At 43.2% G+C, this 19,759-nt stretch overlaps 1 protein-coding gene across 1 annotated transcript in view; it reads right to left on the bottom strand.

The window, feature by feature from the left end:
• The window catches only part of dock1 (dedicator of cytokinesis 1), a 172,994-nt gene extending 153,527 nt beyond the window's left edge, over positions 1-19,467 (bottom strand). The window contains exon 1 of the mRNA XM_061094579.1: positions 19,281-19,467. Coding sequence (XP_060950562.1) covers positions 19,281-19,323 — 43 coding nt within the window. The 5' untranslated portion in view covers positions 19,324-19,467. The remainder of the gene's footprint in view (positions 1-19,280) is intronic.
• Positions 19,468-19,759: the final 292 nt, after the last annotated feature.

Here is a 19,759-nt window from a genome sequence, read left to right as displayed (position 1 = left end):
GGCCGATGATTCAAGAGCCCAACACGTGCAGCACCTCACAGCTCATGTCAGAGCCACATCAGCACGTCAAGGTCGTGCTGGAACGACAATACAGTCTTGACTCTTGTTCCCTCGTTCTGGGAAGGGTGAACAACATGTCGCTGTCAAACCAGCCATGACCGACACCTGTCTTTGAGGAATGCCACACACACAAACATATATACAACCTATACACCGACAGCATGACAAGTGGCCGCGAAGACAGAGGTGTTTGTGTTGAGAGGCAACCAGTGAGGAGATAACTGTGTGTATGTGTATATATACGTGTGTGTGTGTGTGTGTGTGTGTGTGTGTGTGTGTGTGTGTGTGTGTGTGTGTGTGTGTGTGTGTGTGTGTGTCCTGCTGAGGCAATGCATGCAGGACCACTTCAGCAGAGGTTTCCAAAGGTGAATGACAGCTTAATTAAAAAAAGGGCCCCGCTGCAGGCACTGAAACCTTTGCAGTATTCTGATTGTTCATCAAATGAGCCCCACCATTTTCTCCCATGATCACCTGTCATAAGAGGAGCTGATTATATTTCATTAACACATCAGTGGGTGTTTTGTTTTTTTATCGTTTAGCTCTTAAGATGTAATAATGGACAATTATCTTGAACAAGGCACTTCTGTTTTTGTCGCTTTTGCCAACGCGCTGACACATTTTTTATGCATTCTCCTGCCACACACTGAATTACAGCGTGACTCTCCTCTAACAGATTGCCTGGAAGTCAGTGAAGTCAAATTACTTTTTCAAACTTCTACTTTTTTTTGTGATAAAAACAAAGTCAGTGTCATCATTACTGATTCCTCAAAGACATCAGTTAACTGAGGACAAAACCAGAACAAGACAAAAGAGGGAGATGCACAGGCTCCTGAGATTAAAGAGTTCAGTGTGTGTCTGCTACAGAGGATATCACACAATCCTTTAACACAATAATGAGCCATCAGGGCAACATACGGCGACTCATACAAAGAGCCCGTTGAGGCACATGTCAATCAGTGTAAAAGAAAAAACTAAAATTACCGACATGCAGTTGCAATATAATAATATTAGGTCAGAGTGACTTTGACCTTTGACGACCAAATTTGAATCAGATCACCCTTGAGTCCCACTGAATGCGATAGCCAGATGTAATAATATTCTCTACAGGTGTTCCTGAGATGGTACGTTCATATGTCACAGTGAGGTTACAGTGACCCTGACCTTTGACCTTTTAATACCAAATTCTAATCAGTTTATCTGTGAGTCCAAGGGGACACTTGTACCGAACTTTAAAGGATTCCCTCAGGGCGCTCTTGAGATATAATGTTCACAACAAACAGACGGTCCAACTAAGAACATAATGTCTCAGGCTGCAGGATGTCGTTGAGGCATAAAGAATAAAAGAGTTTGGAATTTGACAATTGAAAATTGCTCTAGGATTATAACATTGGAAAACCAGTCAGCAGTTAATTCAGTTAAAAAATAGCAATGTGTGATATTCAGCATGTAAAGCATAAGTCCACCAGCCACTTCACCACTGGGCCTAAAATGCTCCGAGCAGCCCGTTTCATTCACCACTGGGTCGTTTTGTTATCAAAATGTACGTGCATATACACGTGTGTGTCCACAATGCATTTTCTGATCCCCCGAAACAATCCAACGAGCCCAGAGAATCCACCAGAACCCGCGCCACGGGCTGACAATTGAACAAAGACCCCAGGAAATGAATTCAGTCATTCCACACAGAGACACAAAAGGTACCTACAGGGGGAGAAAGCAACACAACAATCAAATAGGGGGAGTTGGGATTAATCTGTGGGCAGCCATTAGAGAGCAGCAGAGTCACTTTGCAGCAGGACGCGCTCAATTAAACTGTCATTAAGAGAAGCCCAGAAAAGCCTATAAAGCCATCAACCACTGCATCTGTGTTGGTTTGGCATCGGGTCAAGGTTCCAGCTGATTCAGCATGTTTTCTAAATGGCAGGTGCTGAGAGAGAGAGAGAGCGGCCTGGACAGACATTTCTGATGGAGACATAAAGTCTCATAATTCATCAGAAAATGAGAAATATAAACCGTCTCTGTGATCGCTGCCAATTTCATGAGGTTTCATTTCAAACTAATGGGAGCTCAGAGAACCGCAGAAATTCTCACATGGCGAGAGGTGCAATTACGCATTGAACACAAAACGCCGACTCGTGAAGATGCTCACTAAATGACACCCATCAAACACAACCCCGACATGTGATGGGGATGATGGTGCAGTGTATCACAAGAACCAGAGTGGCTCTGGTCACTGGGGGGGGTTGAATGGCAGTTACGATTAGTCATAAAGTCGAATTTGCATACCCAAGACTCAACCGATGTCAATTAGGGAGCAGCGAGGGACACAAAATCCATCAGAGGAAGAAGACAAAAAGGGGTTGAGGAAGTGGACCAGTCTCCCTGGAGTGTGGCATGCAAACGGGATAAACAGCGGCATTATGCGCCAAGAGCTCATTACCACTCGTAACCTCTTGCATAAGGTTGTGCAAACTCTGGGAACATTATCATCAGAGGAAAAGAGTGAGGAATCTGATTACAGACTATTCCACTCAGCCAGTGCACGACTACGCCCTCTCCACAATTATAAGCAGCCTCATCTAAACACTGGACTGATTGTAATTCTACACTTTGGGCTCACTAATAATCTGCACTAATTCACACCGAGTATAACATATCATTACACTCAGATGAGAAAACGCTGATAAAGGAGGGGGTGGGAAAAAGGGAGGAAAGGCAAGTGCGTGGAAATTGCTCACTGGAAAGAGACTGAGCCTCTTGATGTTTTGTATGAATTCTCCCGTAGGCTGTGAGCCCGCACAGAGAGCCAGCCAGGAAATCCCTGATGAGAGGATTCTCCAGGAGGGAAGGCAGAGCGAAGCATGAGGCAACTCTCAGCCAGGCAGGCTGGAAAATCCTGTCATGTCTCAAAGCAGGTAGATGACAAGTGCCCTGTCCAGCCACAACATCCGGTCTCTGCAGAGACTGGGACTGAGGACAGGACTCAAACGCATCACTGTTGGTACATTTACACCCAGTGCCCACACTACCCAAGAGTTATAGAGCACTTCATATGGACAGTTTTAAAAAAACACTGCTGGACCTGTTTTAGTGATGGATTGTGTGTATTCTGCTTCCTGTTTATACCAGCAAAGCATGCACATGTGCATGAATGGTCACATGATGTGTATTTTCATGTCTGTGAGATTATTACTGATACTGACCTCAAACGCTCTTGTGTACAGCAATCGCTTAATTTTAAAACGCTGTTGAAAAAAGAAAACGTAGTAGTAAGTATGTAGCCTATGTTTTTTATTTTCAAAAGGCACGACTTCACTAACTGATTATCATAATTGCAAGGTTTTGTAAAAAGTTCCAAATGGTTTTGCGAGTTCTGCTCCGGAAACAAAAGAACAACGGTTCAATGGATGGACACACTGATCACTATATCCCCACCACAAAGAGGTGCATTACTGACCCTTGTCACAGGGGGCCTATGGAACTGCCAGTCAGCTACCCGCAAGGCAGACTTCATCTCGGGCTTTGCTACACAGCAATCGCTTGACTTCCTTGCTCTCACTGAGACTTGGATCACACCGGACCACACCTCCACCCCAGCTGCTCTCTCCTCGGCCTTCTCCTTCACCCACACACCCAGACCCACTGGTAGGGGTGGTGGCACAGGTTTACTAATTTCCCGCAAATGGTCCTCTTCTCTCTACTCGCTTCCACTTTTTACCCCAACGTCTTTTGAATTTCATGCTGTGACAGTTTCTCATCCGGTACAATTAACTATTGTTGTTCTCTACCGTCCACCAGGTTCTTTGGGAGATTTCTTGGAGGAATTAGACACTCTCCTTTCAAACTTCCCAGAAAACGGCCCTGCACTCATCCTCCTGGGTGACTTTAACATCCAGACAGACAAGTCATCTGATCTTTTACTTTTAATGTCTTCTTTTGCTCTCTCACTCAGTCCTTCCCCTCCTACTCACAAAGCCGGTAACCACCTTGACTATATTTTCACCAGGAAATGCTCAACATCTAACCTCACTGTAACTCCACTTCACGTCTCCGACCACTTCTTTATCTCCTACTCTCTCCCACTGTCTCAAAACAACAACCCTACCACATCAACAGAGTCTGTACCTGTCCGTCGCAACATTTGTTCCCTCTCTCCTGCCTCTCTAGCATCCCGTGTTTTGTCAGCTCTCCCTTCCACTGACTCCTTCTCACTCATGCATCCTAACTCTGCCACAGACATTCTCCTTTCTACTCTGTCCTCCTCTCTTGACTCTCTCTGCCCTCTTATGTCACGACAGGTCCGCCAGTCCTCCCCAGCTCCGTGGTTGACTGACTCGGTGCGTGCCGACAGAGCCACTATGCGAGCATCAGAAAGGAAATGGCGGAAATCTAAACACCTGGACGACCTGCTCGCCTATCAGTCTCTTCTCTCCTCTTTTTCTGCCTCTATCTCCACAGCCAAAAGCACTTTTTACCAAACTACTATTCAATCCTCATTTTCTAACCCCAAAAAACTCTTCTCCATCTTTTCAAACCTCCTCGACCCCCCCAGTCCCCCTCCTCCCTCCTCCCTTCTACCAAGCCACTTTGTCAACTACTTTACAAAAAAGATTGATGACATACGATCTTCTTTTTCTGATCCTCCTTCTAGAACCACACCTCCATCAACTTCATCTTCATCCCCTTCGCTCTCCTCTTTCACCCCTCTGTCTCCCAATCAAGTTCTGACCTTGGTAACCTCTGCCCGCCCGACCACCTGCCCCCTTGACCCCATCCCTTCTCACATTCTCCAGTCTATTGCTCCTGACCTTCTTCCTTTTCTTACTCATCTTATCAACACTTCCCTCTCAAATGGCTGTTTCCCTAATTCTCTGAAGGAGGCAAGAGTAAATCCTCTCCTGAAGAAACCCACCCTCGACCCGTCTGCAGTAAATAACTACAGACCTGTCTCTCTTCTTCCCTTTGTTTCCAAAACTCTCGAGCGTGCAATCTTTAATCAACTCTCCTCCTATCTGAACCACAATAATCTTCTTGACCCTCGCCAGTCTGGCTTCAAGGCAGGTCACTCAACTGAGACTGCCCTCCTTGCTGTCTCTGAGCAGCTTCACACTGCTAGAGCAGATTCTCTCTCCTCTGTCCTTATCCTTCTAGACCTCTCTGCTGCATTTGACACAGTGAACCACCAGATCCTGATCTCATCCCTTCAGGACCTGGGTATCTCAGGCTCTGCCCTCTCCCTGCTCTCTTCCTACCTCAACGAACGCACTTATCGGGTAACTTGGAGAGGATCTGTTTCTGAACCTTGTCCTCTCACTACTGGGGTCCCTCAAGGTTCGGTCCTGGGTCCTCTCCTCTTTTCTTTGTACACCAACACTCTCGGCTCTGTCATTCACTCACATGGCTTTTCCTACCATAGCTATGCTGATGACACCCAACTAATCCTGTCTTTTCCCCGATCAGAAACACAGGTAGCAGCTCGAATCTCTGCCTGTCTGACTGACATCTCTCAGTGGATGACCGCTCACCACCTGAAGATTAATCTTGACAAGACTGAAATACTTTTCCTTCCAGGGACAAACTCTCCCACCCATGACCTGACTATTAACTTTGACAACTCCGTGCTGACCCCCACTCAGACTGCTAGGAACCTGGGTGTGACACTCGACTGCCAACTCTCCCTTTCTGCCAACATTGCTGCAACAACGCGGTCCTGTAGATTCATGCTTTACAACATCCGGAGAATACGCCCCCTTCTCACTCAGAAGGCGGTGCAGGTTCTGGTCCAGGCCCTGGTCATCTCACGCCTCGACTACTGTAACTCCCTCCTGGCAGGTCTACCTGCTACTGCCATCCGACCTTTGCAGCTCATCCAGAATGCAGCAGCTCGACTGGTTTTTAACCAACCTAAATTCACTCGCACTACTCCGCTCCTCCGCTCCCTACACTGGCTACCAGTGACTGCCCGCATCCGGTTCAAAACACTAGTACTCGCATACCATGCTGTAAACAGATCAGGTCCAGTTTACATCCAGGACATGGTCAAACACTACACACCAGCACGTTCTCTCCGCTCTGCTTCAGCTAAACGACTCGTTCCTCCTTCACTGCGAGCTAAACACTCATCAAAATCACGACTGTTTGCTGTCCTAGCTCCTAAATGGTGGAATGAGCTCCCACTCGACATCCGGACATCTGAAAGTTTACACATCTTTCGTCGAAAACTAAAAACATACCTCTTCCGACTGTACCTTGAATAATAAAAAAAAAAAAAAAAAAAAAAAAAAAAAACACTAACCACTTTTGAAAACTAACACTTTGGTAGCACTAAAATGGCACTTACTTATAGCACTCTGTAGTTTTGCTTTATTTCGAAGAAATTTTACTGTCTTGATTCTTGTTGTTCTTGGTTTGTACCCTCAGGGTTGAATGCACTTATTGTAAGTCGCTTTGGATAAAAGCGTCAGCTAAATGAAATGTAATGTAATGTAATGTAATGTACTGAGTTTTTCTATTAATGTAAAATCCTGGTGGCCTTATGCAGGGCCATCAAGTATAATATAATGTTGGATCTAGAGCTCAAAGGATCAATCAGTCATTTCCTCGATTACTCAACAGAAACAAAAGTAATCTGTAACTATCTGGAAAGTCATTTTTCAAGGAAGGAACATTGGACAAAACGGCCCAAGCAGCTCAATATGACACAGCCAGGAAAAGACTGGGATTGCTACCACGTTGAGGGAAACACAAAGAATTGTGCACAGTAATACAGAGAAAGGGAATGTGAATTTAAAACAGAGCTTAACGTGACTGAGGAGGAGTTCAATAAGAAAACAGAACACCCCTTTCCAGGCAGCAGCAATGAATAGAGGATGCTTATTACACTCCAGCTGCACTATGGATCTCTTAAGCGAGACGAAGGAGTCAGCAGAGGAGGGTTTCACACAAACACACACACACACACACACATCCACACACACACACAATATATATGTATAAATGACTAACCCGGGGTGAATGATGAAGAGATCTGCTCGTAAAGTGATATATCCATTTCTACTTTAAAGCACAAGACTACCCGGCTATATATATATATACACACACACACACACACTCAAGGATTTGTTTTACTGTGAAAGCCTTTGACCACTTTACTAACTGACACCAGCTAGTACATCAAAATAGCAAATCCTCTCAGTTGAGCAGCTACAAACTGTCTAGTTTGATAAGACCTGAGCAAAGGATTGATTGATTATTAAAATCACTAACAATACTATCCAAACCATTCTGGAATGGCTGATACTCTCACTCTCATACACACTCTCACACACAAACACGTACAGGCTTGTGTGTGTGATGCTGGAGGTGGTGAGTGAGTCAAGGCTGCCAATTCCTCATTTGAATGAGAGTACAAAGCCCATTAGCAGAGGGTAGCTGTATGAATAAACTTTTGCATAAACAACACTCAGATGTCCCTTTAGCACAATAGTTGGCAAGACTACAGGTGAATAAATAAGTACCAGTAATCATAAGAATGCTGGGAGTAGTCAAGCTTGTAGGACCGGATTTTTTAAGAGAGTCAAAGTACAGTTCAAGGAGTAGGAAATTACAATAATCCCTACTTTCATTCATTAATTTCTACTCTTGAGAAATGAAGATCATTTCAAGCACTAAAAGAAATAAGAGCTTCTAAGTATGTTATTAAAATGTGATGTAGGCCACTGGGGTTTGCTGATGTGTTGCAATACACACCTATCTAAGTCGGACGCATGCAAACTGAAAGAAGACAATCAGCAATACAGCATGTTTGTCACATTCCAACGGAGAAAGAGCTTTGCCTGGGACGTACAAGGCAGCGAAAACATGATAATTAATTGAAAGTCCCTGTCTAATAGGGTTTACAAAGCGGTTTAGGCGTTCAGACGGAAGCCTGATGGTTCTTATTTAGTGGCAAACGCAGACAGTGAACCCGGGATTGTGAAATAGCAACAAAATCACCCTCTTTCCTCTTAAACCAATTATATACAACAGCCTTTTAGCTTTATCTGCAGCTGGAAAGCGGAGATAATGCTCCTGTAATTAACCTGAAATTAATACGACAGCAGCTGCTCTGCGAGAGAGGAAAGCCCCAGGTCTCTCTCTCACTCTCTGGACCAGATTTCTTCTCCCTCTCGCTGGAAACGAGCAGGAAATGCCACTTGAGATATTACCGTATCACAATAGATGGGGGGGGGGGCCTCTGGCCTTTAAGTCAACCAGACGGAAATACTACTGCTTTTCAGGGCTGCAGGGAGGTTAACAATACCTCATCTAAAATAAAATAGGTAAGTAGAAACAGAACACTGCGAAAGTATAATGGCATACGGCAGAGGAAGGGAGCAGGTTCGGAGAAAAGGAAATAAGATGAAGGAACAAGCAGTTAAAAGCTCTGGATGCCAACAGCAGTAATACCTTTTGGCACAACTTCCTGCCATGCGCTCAGGTCCAACTCAGGCCTCGGGGTGCAATCTGACGCAGGCGGATAACTCTGCTTCCATTGGCACTGAGGAGCCAAGTTATTCCTTTAATTGAAAATCATCTTCCAAATACAACAGGGAGAGAGGGCAGAACCCAGCTTATTACACAGCACCGAGCAAAGCTGTTCACAGAGACCTCCTCACACACGGGGGTCTCTGGTGTGGTTTCTTTTTTTAGTTTTTTTTTTGTGGTGGTGGTGGTGCATGAGCATCTCCACTGGCTCTGCAGAGAAAACCTGTCTGCACTCTGCACATTCAGCTCATGGAATGAATGAGGGCCTCGTGACACACTTTCCATCTATGACTCATCGATCCGGCAGGCGAATAATTCAAAAGTAATCTTGAAAATAATATTCAAGACTCGGGTAAGGACGGGATTGACCTTTTACTCCAATTTCAGCCCCAGTGATAGAAGTGCTTGCATCTATTATTCAACAGGTCACAGGGTTGTGTTTTTCTTCTGTCAATACACCAATACACAGCATGTGGAAAAGTAGCTAATTATTCCCGACCCCGTGTTACATCACTTGTGATACGAATGCTAATGAGTGTATAATTAGCTTCAAATATTTGAAGAAACTCTGCAATTGACTCGAGCAAGTTTACTCCTTGATGGCCCTTAATTAAACATGTGACTTCACTGATGATGATGAAGCACTTGACCTCCATCAGGTGCAGCACCTCATAGTGCACGTAGAGCAAAACAAACGTATGCAACAATACAAACCCAGGGGACATGTTCTTCATGCTGAGATTACCTCTGCCATGTGTTTGTCTGTTAGTTAGCGGGATTAGGCAGAAACTACAGGATGAATTTCTACAAAATCCTTTAAAAGGATGTTGTATACATCAAGAGAGGACATTTCATTTCAACATTTAAAGAAGGTTATGTTTACGGGAGGGATAACCACAGAACTTGGTGGAAGGACATATTAAAAGGTCAAGGAGGAGCCCATAGGGATTTTCTTGGGACTGATATCTACAAGTGTGTGTAATTTGGTGCTGATCCAAATAAAACCCGGATCTAGTGAATGTAAATGTGGTTTCATGAAGGGACTGTTCGGCCTTGGGGCACGTATCAATTCTAGTCTCTAAACATGAAGCAGACGTCCCACTGTCAGTGATGAGAGCAATATGGTGTCAGTGCTCTGAAAAGTCCCACAAAAGAGATCATGTGGATCAGTAATAAAAAAGGTAGAGAAGGTTGGCCTGTAGTCACACACCATCAACATGAAACTGTCAAACAGTTTAAAAAAAAGGTCAGAGGCATTCTTCAGTGTTCATAAGACAACTGATAAATGAGCAGATACAGCAGAGAGTGCAACAGAAACACTTGTATCCAGAGAGTTTCTTATGAGTAAAGTATATCTGCTCTACTTCACATCATGCACACCTCTGAACTTTTCTGTGAAATTGCTGGAACAGATGAAGACAGATAACTTCCACTGAACTTGGTTTAATCATCCAGAGGAAAAAACCCTTCATTTGGCCTTAACACCACCAACTGTTGAAATGAACCACCACTCTGCACTTATCCCCGAGATTGCAAAAAATATATATACTTTTTGAAATGTGCACTGTGCCAGCCACTGACAACATCTTTACTTGGCCTCTTGAATTGCCTTTTAAATAAGTAGACCTTGGCTATATTGCATTCCCAAAGCAAAGCAGCATGAACCTAACCATGAAATGACAGAGATCAATTTGCAGGGGAGTCTTCTTAGAATCACAAAAGGACCAGGAATCCATAAAGTAACAGCGTAATCATTTGATCTACTGTAAATCTGCAAAAGCTTTAAAGAAGAAAGACATGCGATCAGAATATTCATTATATTTACACCTGAATTAACCCCATCAATTGGTTTAATTTATTAACTTGATTGCATTGCACAGGTGATGCAACAGCTCTCTGAAACCATTTACATTTTGCAGCAAAACCAAAGCATCGGATAGTGTATTTTTAGGACGGGTGTCTCTGTTGCCTTGTTTCCGATCATTATTGTTTTGTTTACTTTCAGCATCTCAACAGGTTACATGACTGCTCAGAGTGAGAACTTGTGGTTTCACGAATGACTGTCAAGCGTTGATGCAATAACAGTAAAGGTATTTTTAACTTGCACTTCTGACTTGTACAAAAAGCATGACTGCGCAGCTCGGCTGATCAAATTTGTGCATGTGCAACCATTAATTGTTATATATTTGGGCCCGTATCATGGTCCACATCGAGAATAAAATGCACAATACACAAAATTTAAGATTTCAAATACATTTTTTGCATAATTAAATAATAATTTTCAAGTTGTATGGTTCGAGACCCACACGGTTTCTTTTCGAATCACCTTAAACTGTGGGTGTAACAATTCTGAAACCAGCACTGAAACTGCGACACACGCCTTCATAATCACGGTGATACCCCGACCCATTTGTGCAAAATGAAAGCGTTTGTAACCAGGATGTATTGGCTTCATATCTGGATAGTGGGAGGAATTGGAAACTGGTTGTCCATCTTAATTTACAGTCCATGTCTTCAACCCACACGTGTCACTTTGGCCCAGTCATGATGGAGGGATAACACCTGCGGTCAAAGTTAGATAAAAGTAGGATAACAACCCTGAGATTACAGACATTTGGAGAAATGGTTAAGGTTTGGGTATAAAAATATAAAGGCCAAATGAAAATTTATTTCATGTCTCCACAATCTCTGTCTTCATTGTTAAGAACAGGAGGCCTGGGAGTCAGCTACAGTGGTGAGACAACTTCATCTCAATCACTAAAGGTCGATCACAGAGTAGAGCTGCCACTCACAGAAATTCAAAACTGCCTCCAGGGCCCACCAGCATCGGAGCTGCAAGGCTCTGACTTTATCAAGTATTTAGGCCCGCACACACACGCACACACATACACACAACAAACGGTCATTTCATCAAATGCCAGGCTCCTGAAAGGCAGTCTCTAGCTGCACGTGGCAATACCAAGCCCATCTGCAATGACTGACACCTCCATTACAAGAGACCCATGAGACATTTACAGATGAAAAACCCAACGTTAATATGGACTGCAGCGGATATTAATGCTGACATGTTTGTAACCTGAAGAGCTTCGGAGATGTTGAGCTCTAATGTTTTCTGCCAGCTGTGAATCAAATCATTTCAGATTTAAAGACTAAACAAACAATACGGTATAATGACTGGAGAACATAACTCTGGGGAAGTTTGCTTAGGCAAAAGTAAATATGTTGAGTGGAGAAAGAGCTCCAGCTCATGAGACTTAATACCAGCTTGCATGTTGATGCCATTGGCTCTGTGAAGCTATGCATACACCTCAAGTAAAACCTGCCAACTACGTATAGCTAGATTCTGTCTTCTGAGGTTCTTGAGAGGCGAGTCGGGTTCTTTTGGCCCATGCTTGACCCGCGCTGTTAGACAGGTCATCCAGTGTGAGCTCACCCACGAGCAGCCTGGCACTGCCTCGGCTCAGCTGCAAGCTCATCACTACAGAGCACGAATAAAGCCTCGGCCAAAGCAGCCAGCTAGAGGGCTGTTAAGAAAGCTCAATACAGAGTCAGTTGGCAGCCTTGTCTGCACTGTCAATTCTTTCATTAAACTTTGTGTCCACAAAGCAATTATGCTGTCTTTAGCTTGTGTCTCCACTCCAGTGATCTAAAGAAAGCAATGTCTTAAAAGAACAAGTCGCATTTAAAAACATATTGATACCTTGCAACCAAATAAAGGACAGATAGTGATCAATAAGGAGGAAATCATGTTTGGATTAGCACTGCATTGCATATGTCGGTAATTCTACCAGTTTTGGAAAATACAAGTGGATAACTTGTACAACTTATGCAATCATCAAAAATGAAGAATAAAATATTAAACTTTTAGAAATACTGTGTGTAATTAACTCTAATTGGTAATCATCAGTCATTACTTCACATTATGTGACTATTGATGAGGCCGTTATCCGATATTAAAATCACAAGTAGGAGGTGAAACGGTAAGAAAATTGCATTTCACAATTCGCTAATGTGCGGCAAATGTTTAAAAAAAGGTACCAACACACACTCAAATCATTTCATTATTATTATTACATTCATTACATTATTTGTATTCCCTCACTTACTCTAATTTCTGTGTTGCATCAGTATGCAATGTCCCTGTGCACAACTTGCATAAATACAAATGAGTTAGAGGACAGTGACAGTGATTGCAATGAGCTCAACAATAAATTCAATGGCGTTGCTGGAACACTTTAATGACCAATTTGACAACAGTCGCATTTTAAATGAATAAAATGTGTCAGTCCGGCGGCTAAACTACACAATGTTTTGTGTTTAATGGATGAATTGAGTCTGCGGATACAGGTGTAGTGTTCTTAACCTGAAAGGTTCAGTTTACATTACTGATAAGCTCTTAAGCAAACTACGATATTTTCCCCCATCCTGAAATCTAGTGATCCACTGAGCTAAAGTAAAGTTGTCTGCCGTCAAAGCTGTAAAACATAGGGTGGAGCGACCTGGGCGCACATACAATTCCTTAATAGACAATACAAAAAACTGATGGTTTAAAGACAAGTGCAATACTTTTACCATCTAAATTATGTAGTAATATGTCTACATCAGTGACCTTTGATTCACATTGAGATGCTACACACCATTAGCCATCTGTCAAACTAGCATAAGCGGCACAGCAGGACACCTTTCAGACAAAGCCCAAGCTGCTGTGTCCACAATCAATACTGAGCGAGCTGAAGACCGTCTGCCTGGGCAGGCGAGCAATGGGGGCGACCCACATCAGTCACACACACACACACACACACATACAGCCTCATCATACATCGTCAACCAAGGTGTTTGTGTGTGTGTGTGCGTGTGTGTGTGTGTTTGTGTTTGTCCTTTCTACTTCATGTCCCATTTTCTTTGACAAACTGCCAAGAAGGGACATCACAGTTCATTGTATTTCCTGTGGAGGTCCCGACCCACTCGTGCCTCCATGCGTCACCTTTCACTCCAAGAATGCGATGTCATGTCAAACTGTGTCACTGTCTCCTGTCACTACGGAGACACCGACTGTATTTAGAGGAACTGAGCAGCGATGACTCTTGTCATTTTTTCACTGTGGCAAGTGAGATGTGTTTCTTTGATGTCCTGCCAGTGATATGGAACAAATTTACTCGATAAAAGTCAACGTTTGGTCTTTGATAGAGATGTTCCGATACCATTTTTCACTTCCGTTACTAAATCCGCAACCTGGACTTTGCATATCGGCCAATATTGTGTTCCTATCCAATACCAGTGCATTTAAACAATCACCTGTACAACGTACTTAAACAGCTGTTTGTATGCTAAGAACCCTGAATGGAAGCAATACTCTTCAGAGGCAACACCATAACGACAAACAGCAGAGGCCATAAATGAGAACAAAACAAGATGGTACAAGTGGTAATTTCACAGGATGCTGAATAATTTCTGATTTATAGCTTTAAGTGCTTCCTCCTTGTCATTGAACCGGCTCCATGTTGTGTGTTGAAATCACGGTTACAGATACTTGTTGAACTGCACTACAATTTGCAGTCAAGATAAACAAATCTTACATTTCACCTTATGTACTGTACACACAAGGTGAACTTGTTAACAAACGCTTCAGTCCACCTCCCAAAAAACACTTAGACGACAGCAACATTTAAAACAAGACCTAGACGTGTTCCAACTTCCATGGCGAGCCAAGAAGGAGCAGTGTGGAACCACTTAGCTATGGACTGATTAAATAGGCCAGCTGTCATTTGTCTTAGCCACCATCGCACAGCAAGCCACTGGGAGCTGTACTATTAGAATTGCCTCACCAAGCAGCGCAGCCCATAGTTAATATATAATTCCCTTTCAAAATGAAGAATAGCAAAGTCGTACCGACCTCCAGAAGGTCCGAGGAGGAGGATGACAGGCAAACTTTTGTTTCAGATGATGCGACGGTGTCTAATGAGTAAGACAATGAAAAGTAAATAAAGTTTGTTGCGGCTACCAAATAATAACAGGTTAGGGTTCAAGTGCAAATATTTGAATTGGTCACCCAACCAAAAGGAGGATGTGCGAGAAAACAAATGCACAATTTATATGAACATTATATTAGATTTATATCTATGGCGATAACACAGACCAAAAATGTTGTTACTCAACAGCATCTACTTCCAAGAATCGGGTGCCTTGTTCTAAAACTTTCCTTTTCATCGTTTTTCGAAACAAACCTGAGACAAGGCGTTTTCCGAAAGAAACACAATGAAAACTAAAAATGTAATCCATGAGCGGTTAAGAAGGAACGACTCAAATTTCACTCGACCGTATTTCCCACCAGACAGTTTTAACAGTTTAGGAGAAGGGTAAAATACGAGCTGGTGAATTTAAAACACATGGTTAGAATTTATGTGGTAACCGAGACTGTGTTTTAATTGCAACCATATTTGTTAGCGTTCTGCACTTGTGAGTAGGAGATGGTTTTCTCGGGTGCAGGGCGGGGGCTTCACAAATTACTTGTGGCCTCAGTGAAGAGACGGAGCGACTGCGACTGTATTTTCTGCTCCCAATGTGTCACTCACCGCTAACCTGCTCCAAATGAGAGCAGTCTGGGGTTGTCAGTCCTGATGTCCTGCCACACACAGGTTTAGAAATAGGATCTCATGGCCACAGAGTGACAAACGTTTAAAGCCAGGGCGTACAGGGTGGCCGTTCAACTGTCTCCTTAGATATGCTGCCAGTCTGAGATCTGACCAACAGGAAGTTATTTCCTAGTTAGCCCAACCTGCAACTGTGAGCTGCAGTTAAAAAAAGTTAACATTATCCAAATGAATTGTGCACAATCATAGTATTTTCTATTTTGTGAGCTAGTATTATGTGAGATTTCTTTAGGCAAGATTGCACAGGGTGTCATCAAGGGATGGAAAACATTTCTCATGAAGCCACAGGCTCTCAAAGGAAAATTTGCGCAGCACAGCAATGTGTGGATCCAGTAAATAATCCTGTTGCTTCGTGTTTCCTGGTTTGCCTTCTAGAACCGCAACCCTCTGAAGACTCTCTCAAGGAACACCAGTATCTCAATGGAACTGAATTAATGAGACAACACTTGAAATGAGCATCCAAAAGTGTCTCTGGTGACTTCCTCACAGGACCGGGAGACAGATAAAAAAAAAAAAACATCTCCCTGAGGCCCCGTTAAATCGTTTTTGAGATGCCACAAGAATAACCCGGCTTTCACAGTCCTGATCCCTTTAGTTTGTGCCAGGCCGGCTGGTATTTGACAAGAAAAGAGATGGCTTAAGGTCATGAGTGATATGATTTTAGCATTTCTTTGACTAATTTCCTCCCTCCTACTGTTCCATGCCAGAATGGGTCAAAGAATAAAGTCAGGCTCCGGGGCCTAAACATCTCGACTTCCATTTAAAATTTGTAAAACAGTTTGTTTTTTGTGGATGTGATTGCCTCATGAATGTAGATGTATTCAGTCAATTTAGCACATCAGCCGAGTTAAGCCCAGGCTGATAGGAGGCATTCTGAACATACCAGGAGAACTGAAGTCATTGTTTGGCGCAGGAAGTGGAGCTAATGCCTCATGGTGACAGACATCCTCAGTAACAATGTGAAAAAGTTTGTTGTCTTGGAGGGGATACCGAAGATCACAAGAGACTTAAAAAGTAGGTTCCAAAATAAACATTGTAGTTTTTTTGAGTACACCCTTTATATCTTATACTGCAGTACAGTCCCCAAAAAGGGGAATGGTTTTGCATCTGGTTGCCACGGACAAGTGCTTTCTCTTTATCCAGGTTAGATCCGCCTGTGATTTCAATTTTTTACATTGATTTTCAGTGTGGTTTTGAATCCAGCCCTCAATGGGTTGATGATTTTAGTTTCCATTGACCAATGTACATCAGTAAAGACTTTCAACTGACTAACACATCTGAAAAACAATCCAAATTATTAAAAGAATCTTAAATTACAGCCCTAATCCTGATTATGCAATTTTATGTCACCGCATTGATTTATGACTATTAATATGTTACCAAGCTCAACTAGCAGCAGGACTGCTTCACACATAGTATTGAAAAATGTTTACCCTCATCGATGCTGCTAAAAACTTTAATCCTGATGATGTTTTCTTACACTTGACATCTATTGCACTTCTGTCCGTCCTGGGAGAGGGATCCCTCACATGTGGCTCTCTCTGAGGTTTCTACATATTTTTACCTGTTAAAAAGGTTTTTAGTAGTTTTTCCTTCCTCTTGTTGAGGGTTAAGGACAGAGGATGTCACACCATGTTAAAGCCCTATGAGACGAATTGTGATTTGTGAATGTGGGCTATACAAATAAAACTTGATTGATTGATTGTTTGAAATAACAACAAATAACTGAAATATCCTGTCTGATCCTGATCAGCGAGGTCCTCCACTGTCACGTAAGAGCTACTGAACTACACAGGAGCAACAGCAAAGAGACGACAAAAAAACATCACCGTTCAGTCTTATTACCGTGACTGTAAGAGGACAGCAGCATTTATTATTAACACTGCCGTGAATAGACTACAGGAGATGGTTTCCCTATATTCACTAATACAGCCAGGGGACCATTATGAGAGTCGTAAATTATATGACAAAAGTTTTTGCTGGAACAGAAATCGGTCCAGAGCGAGCGCTGGCAGAACAAGAGGTCTCACAGAGAGCTCATTAGTGCGACTTGGTCAACGCATGAAGTATTAACAGTGCCACGGATGTGAGCTCCAGCAGCAGTGATGTGGCAGCTACCTCTCTATCTACTAACGACTCATCCACTCTTGTATTCAGGGATTCCCACGAGCATTTTTTTCTACAAGATTTTTTTGAAGAACCTTGACTTTCAATCTCTCATGGATATTTGAGTGAATCGCCAGGCATCATTAGTATCATAATACTGTGCAGCACACATGCACACACACACACACACACACTCACTAATATGAATACCAGCAAACCATATCTGCTGAAGAGCCACAAAGGAACCACCAGCTCATATTGCCTGGACCGGGCTGAGCTGAAAACAACAGAGCTCATTTGGAAGCTGCAGCCTGAGGTGCTCTGATCGAAGCTTTGGTAAAAAACCTGCTGAATTCATCCATCAGTCACAAACAGCATCCTGCACAAGCCCTCCGTCTCTCTAATGGACGGAGATAAAAGGGGAGTACACATGTGGCGGTGCACATTACACACATCAAAAACAACAACGTGTTGTTGTGAAAGTGCTACCTTATTATTCTAGAAAACATGGGTTGTGCAACATCACCAGCTGAACAGAACCGAGCAGTTGATGATGAGCAAAATGTTGACAGGCAGAGACAGGCACCTGCGGGTCTTTGAGTGGTCATGGGGAATTCTCTCAACAGTGAAAGAGTGAAACAGCAAAGGAATCTTCATATATGGTGCACATAAGAAACAGAAGTCATACAGAGGTCAGAGGGGACACGGACACGAGATCTGCACCTGCACGCACAAGCAGTGTTACAAACTGAACTAACTGAGATCACAAGAGGGGTTAGGGGGGGGGTCATAAGAAAATAAAAGGTAAGTGAGCTGCCATTTCAGTGACTGAGCTTATGGCAGAAAGACAAACTATACAAGAAGCTCTAGATCTGATATCCAAAGATGAGGAAGAACATAGTGATTCGGAGGAGGAAGACTCCAGCCCCTCTGATGAAGAGGACTCTGAGGGGGGGGACCGCTAAGTCAGCTGGTCCTCACTTCCACATCAAGTTGCAGGCGGGTTAAAATGGTTATATAATAAATCCTCAACAGTCATTCTCACTTCCAATCCAATATATTTAGAATCCTTGTGGCTGTTAGGTTTTCATGTCGTATGTAAGACAGAACATGATTATTGAATGTTAGATGTTTTTCTCCCACAAGTGGTGTAAAAACTGAAGAAACACACTCTCCCTGCTCTCTGAAACATTAATTAAGGATCAATCATCCATTAATTAATGTCAGATAGGCTCTTTAAATACAATCTACTCAGATCTGTAGTTCAAATTCAGTAGGGACAGTTATTATGATATATTAGCAGTATGTTAGGGTTTAACATAAAATAAATAACAACACTTATCGTGGTAATTATCAGAATCGTTAGTTATATAATGCTGGGCTACATTAAGCAGCCCTCTGTTTACATTATTCCAATAACAAAGTTCTTGCAGCTACAGATGCTCTTAATGTGAAGCGTGTGAGTCTTGATGGATTGTCTCCGGAGGGAGGGTGGGAGCGAAACGGGACGCGGCCCTCTCAGGTGAGGACGCCTGGTTCCAAACCGCTGTGAGGAAGTCACAACAACTAAGTCCCAAACAACAACAAACAACTTTTCCCAAACAACAGCGGGAAAAAGTGAAACCCTCCCGAGTCACAGTTCGCAGCGGAGGCCTCGGAACACAGGAAGCACACACACACTCACACACTGACTCACACACACACTCACTCCTCTTCCTCACAAAAGACTGACATTCCCTGATTTGTGTTTCATGCAAACGAGCCACGTTGCAGATAAACTCTCCCTCGGCTCCATGAGGAAGAGTCCCCGCCATGTTCCACTCCACATTCACTCTTCTTCTCCTCCAACAACAACAGCAGCAGCAGCTTCTTCCCAAACTTGTTCCGCCTCGGAGCTACGAGCTAACGATGGAGCGTGGAACTTTTTCTCTCACGTACCGACACCGTACTTCTCCCTCTTCGTGGGCACCCAGCGAGACATCCTCCGCGTCGAGGCTTCCTGCGAGTCCCCCGCGAGCCGAAGGTCCAGACGTGTCCCCCCTGGCCGCTTTAAAATGTCCACCCTGTCCCTCGCTCTCTCTTTTCCTCACTTTTCTCTGGGCTTGGAGGAGCAACCCCGGGCAGCCATTTTCCTCCAGTGACAGGACGCTCCGCGAGGGGGAGGAAGGGGACGCAAGTTTTTTTATTCAGCCTCACACACACACACACACATACACAAACACACTGAGAGGAAACTACACAACTTATAAAAAAGTTTTATGATGGTAATCAACTTAAGTTTCCATTAATATACACCATCAATTTACTGCTATAATCACATTAAAGTATAATGAAGTGTAAACTGAGGCGTCACATTCATACACGATAAACTCTTCTTCACTACTTCATATATATATTTATTTTACATTTTTAAGGTG

This window comes from Limanda limanda, chromosome 21 (assembly GCF_963576545.1).
Source record: "Limanda limanda chromosome 21, fLimLim1.1, whole genome shotgun sequence".
In the NCBI taxonomy this organism is placed as follows: domain Eukaryota; kingdom Metazoa; phylum Chordata; class Actinopteri; order Pleuronectiformes; family Pleuronectidae; genus Limanda; species Limanda limanda.
This window is presented reverse-complemented; position numbering and strand designations above follow the sequence as displayed.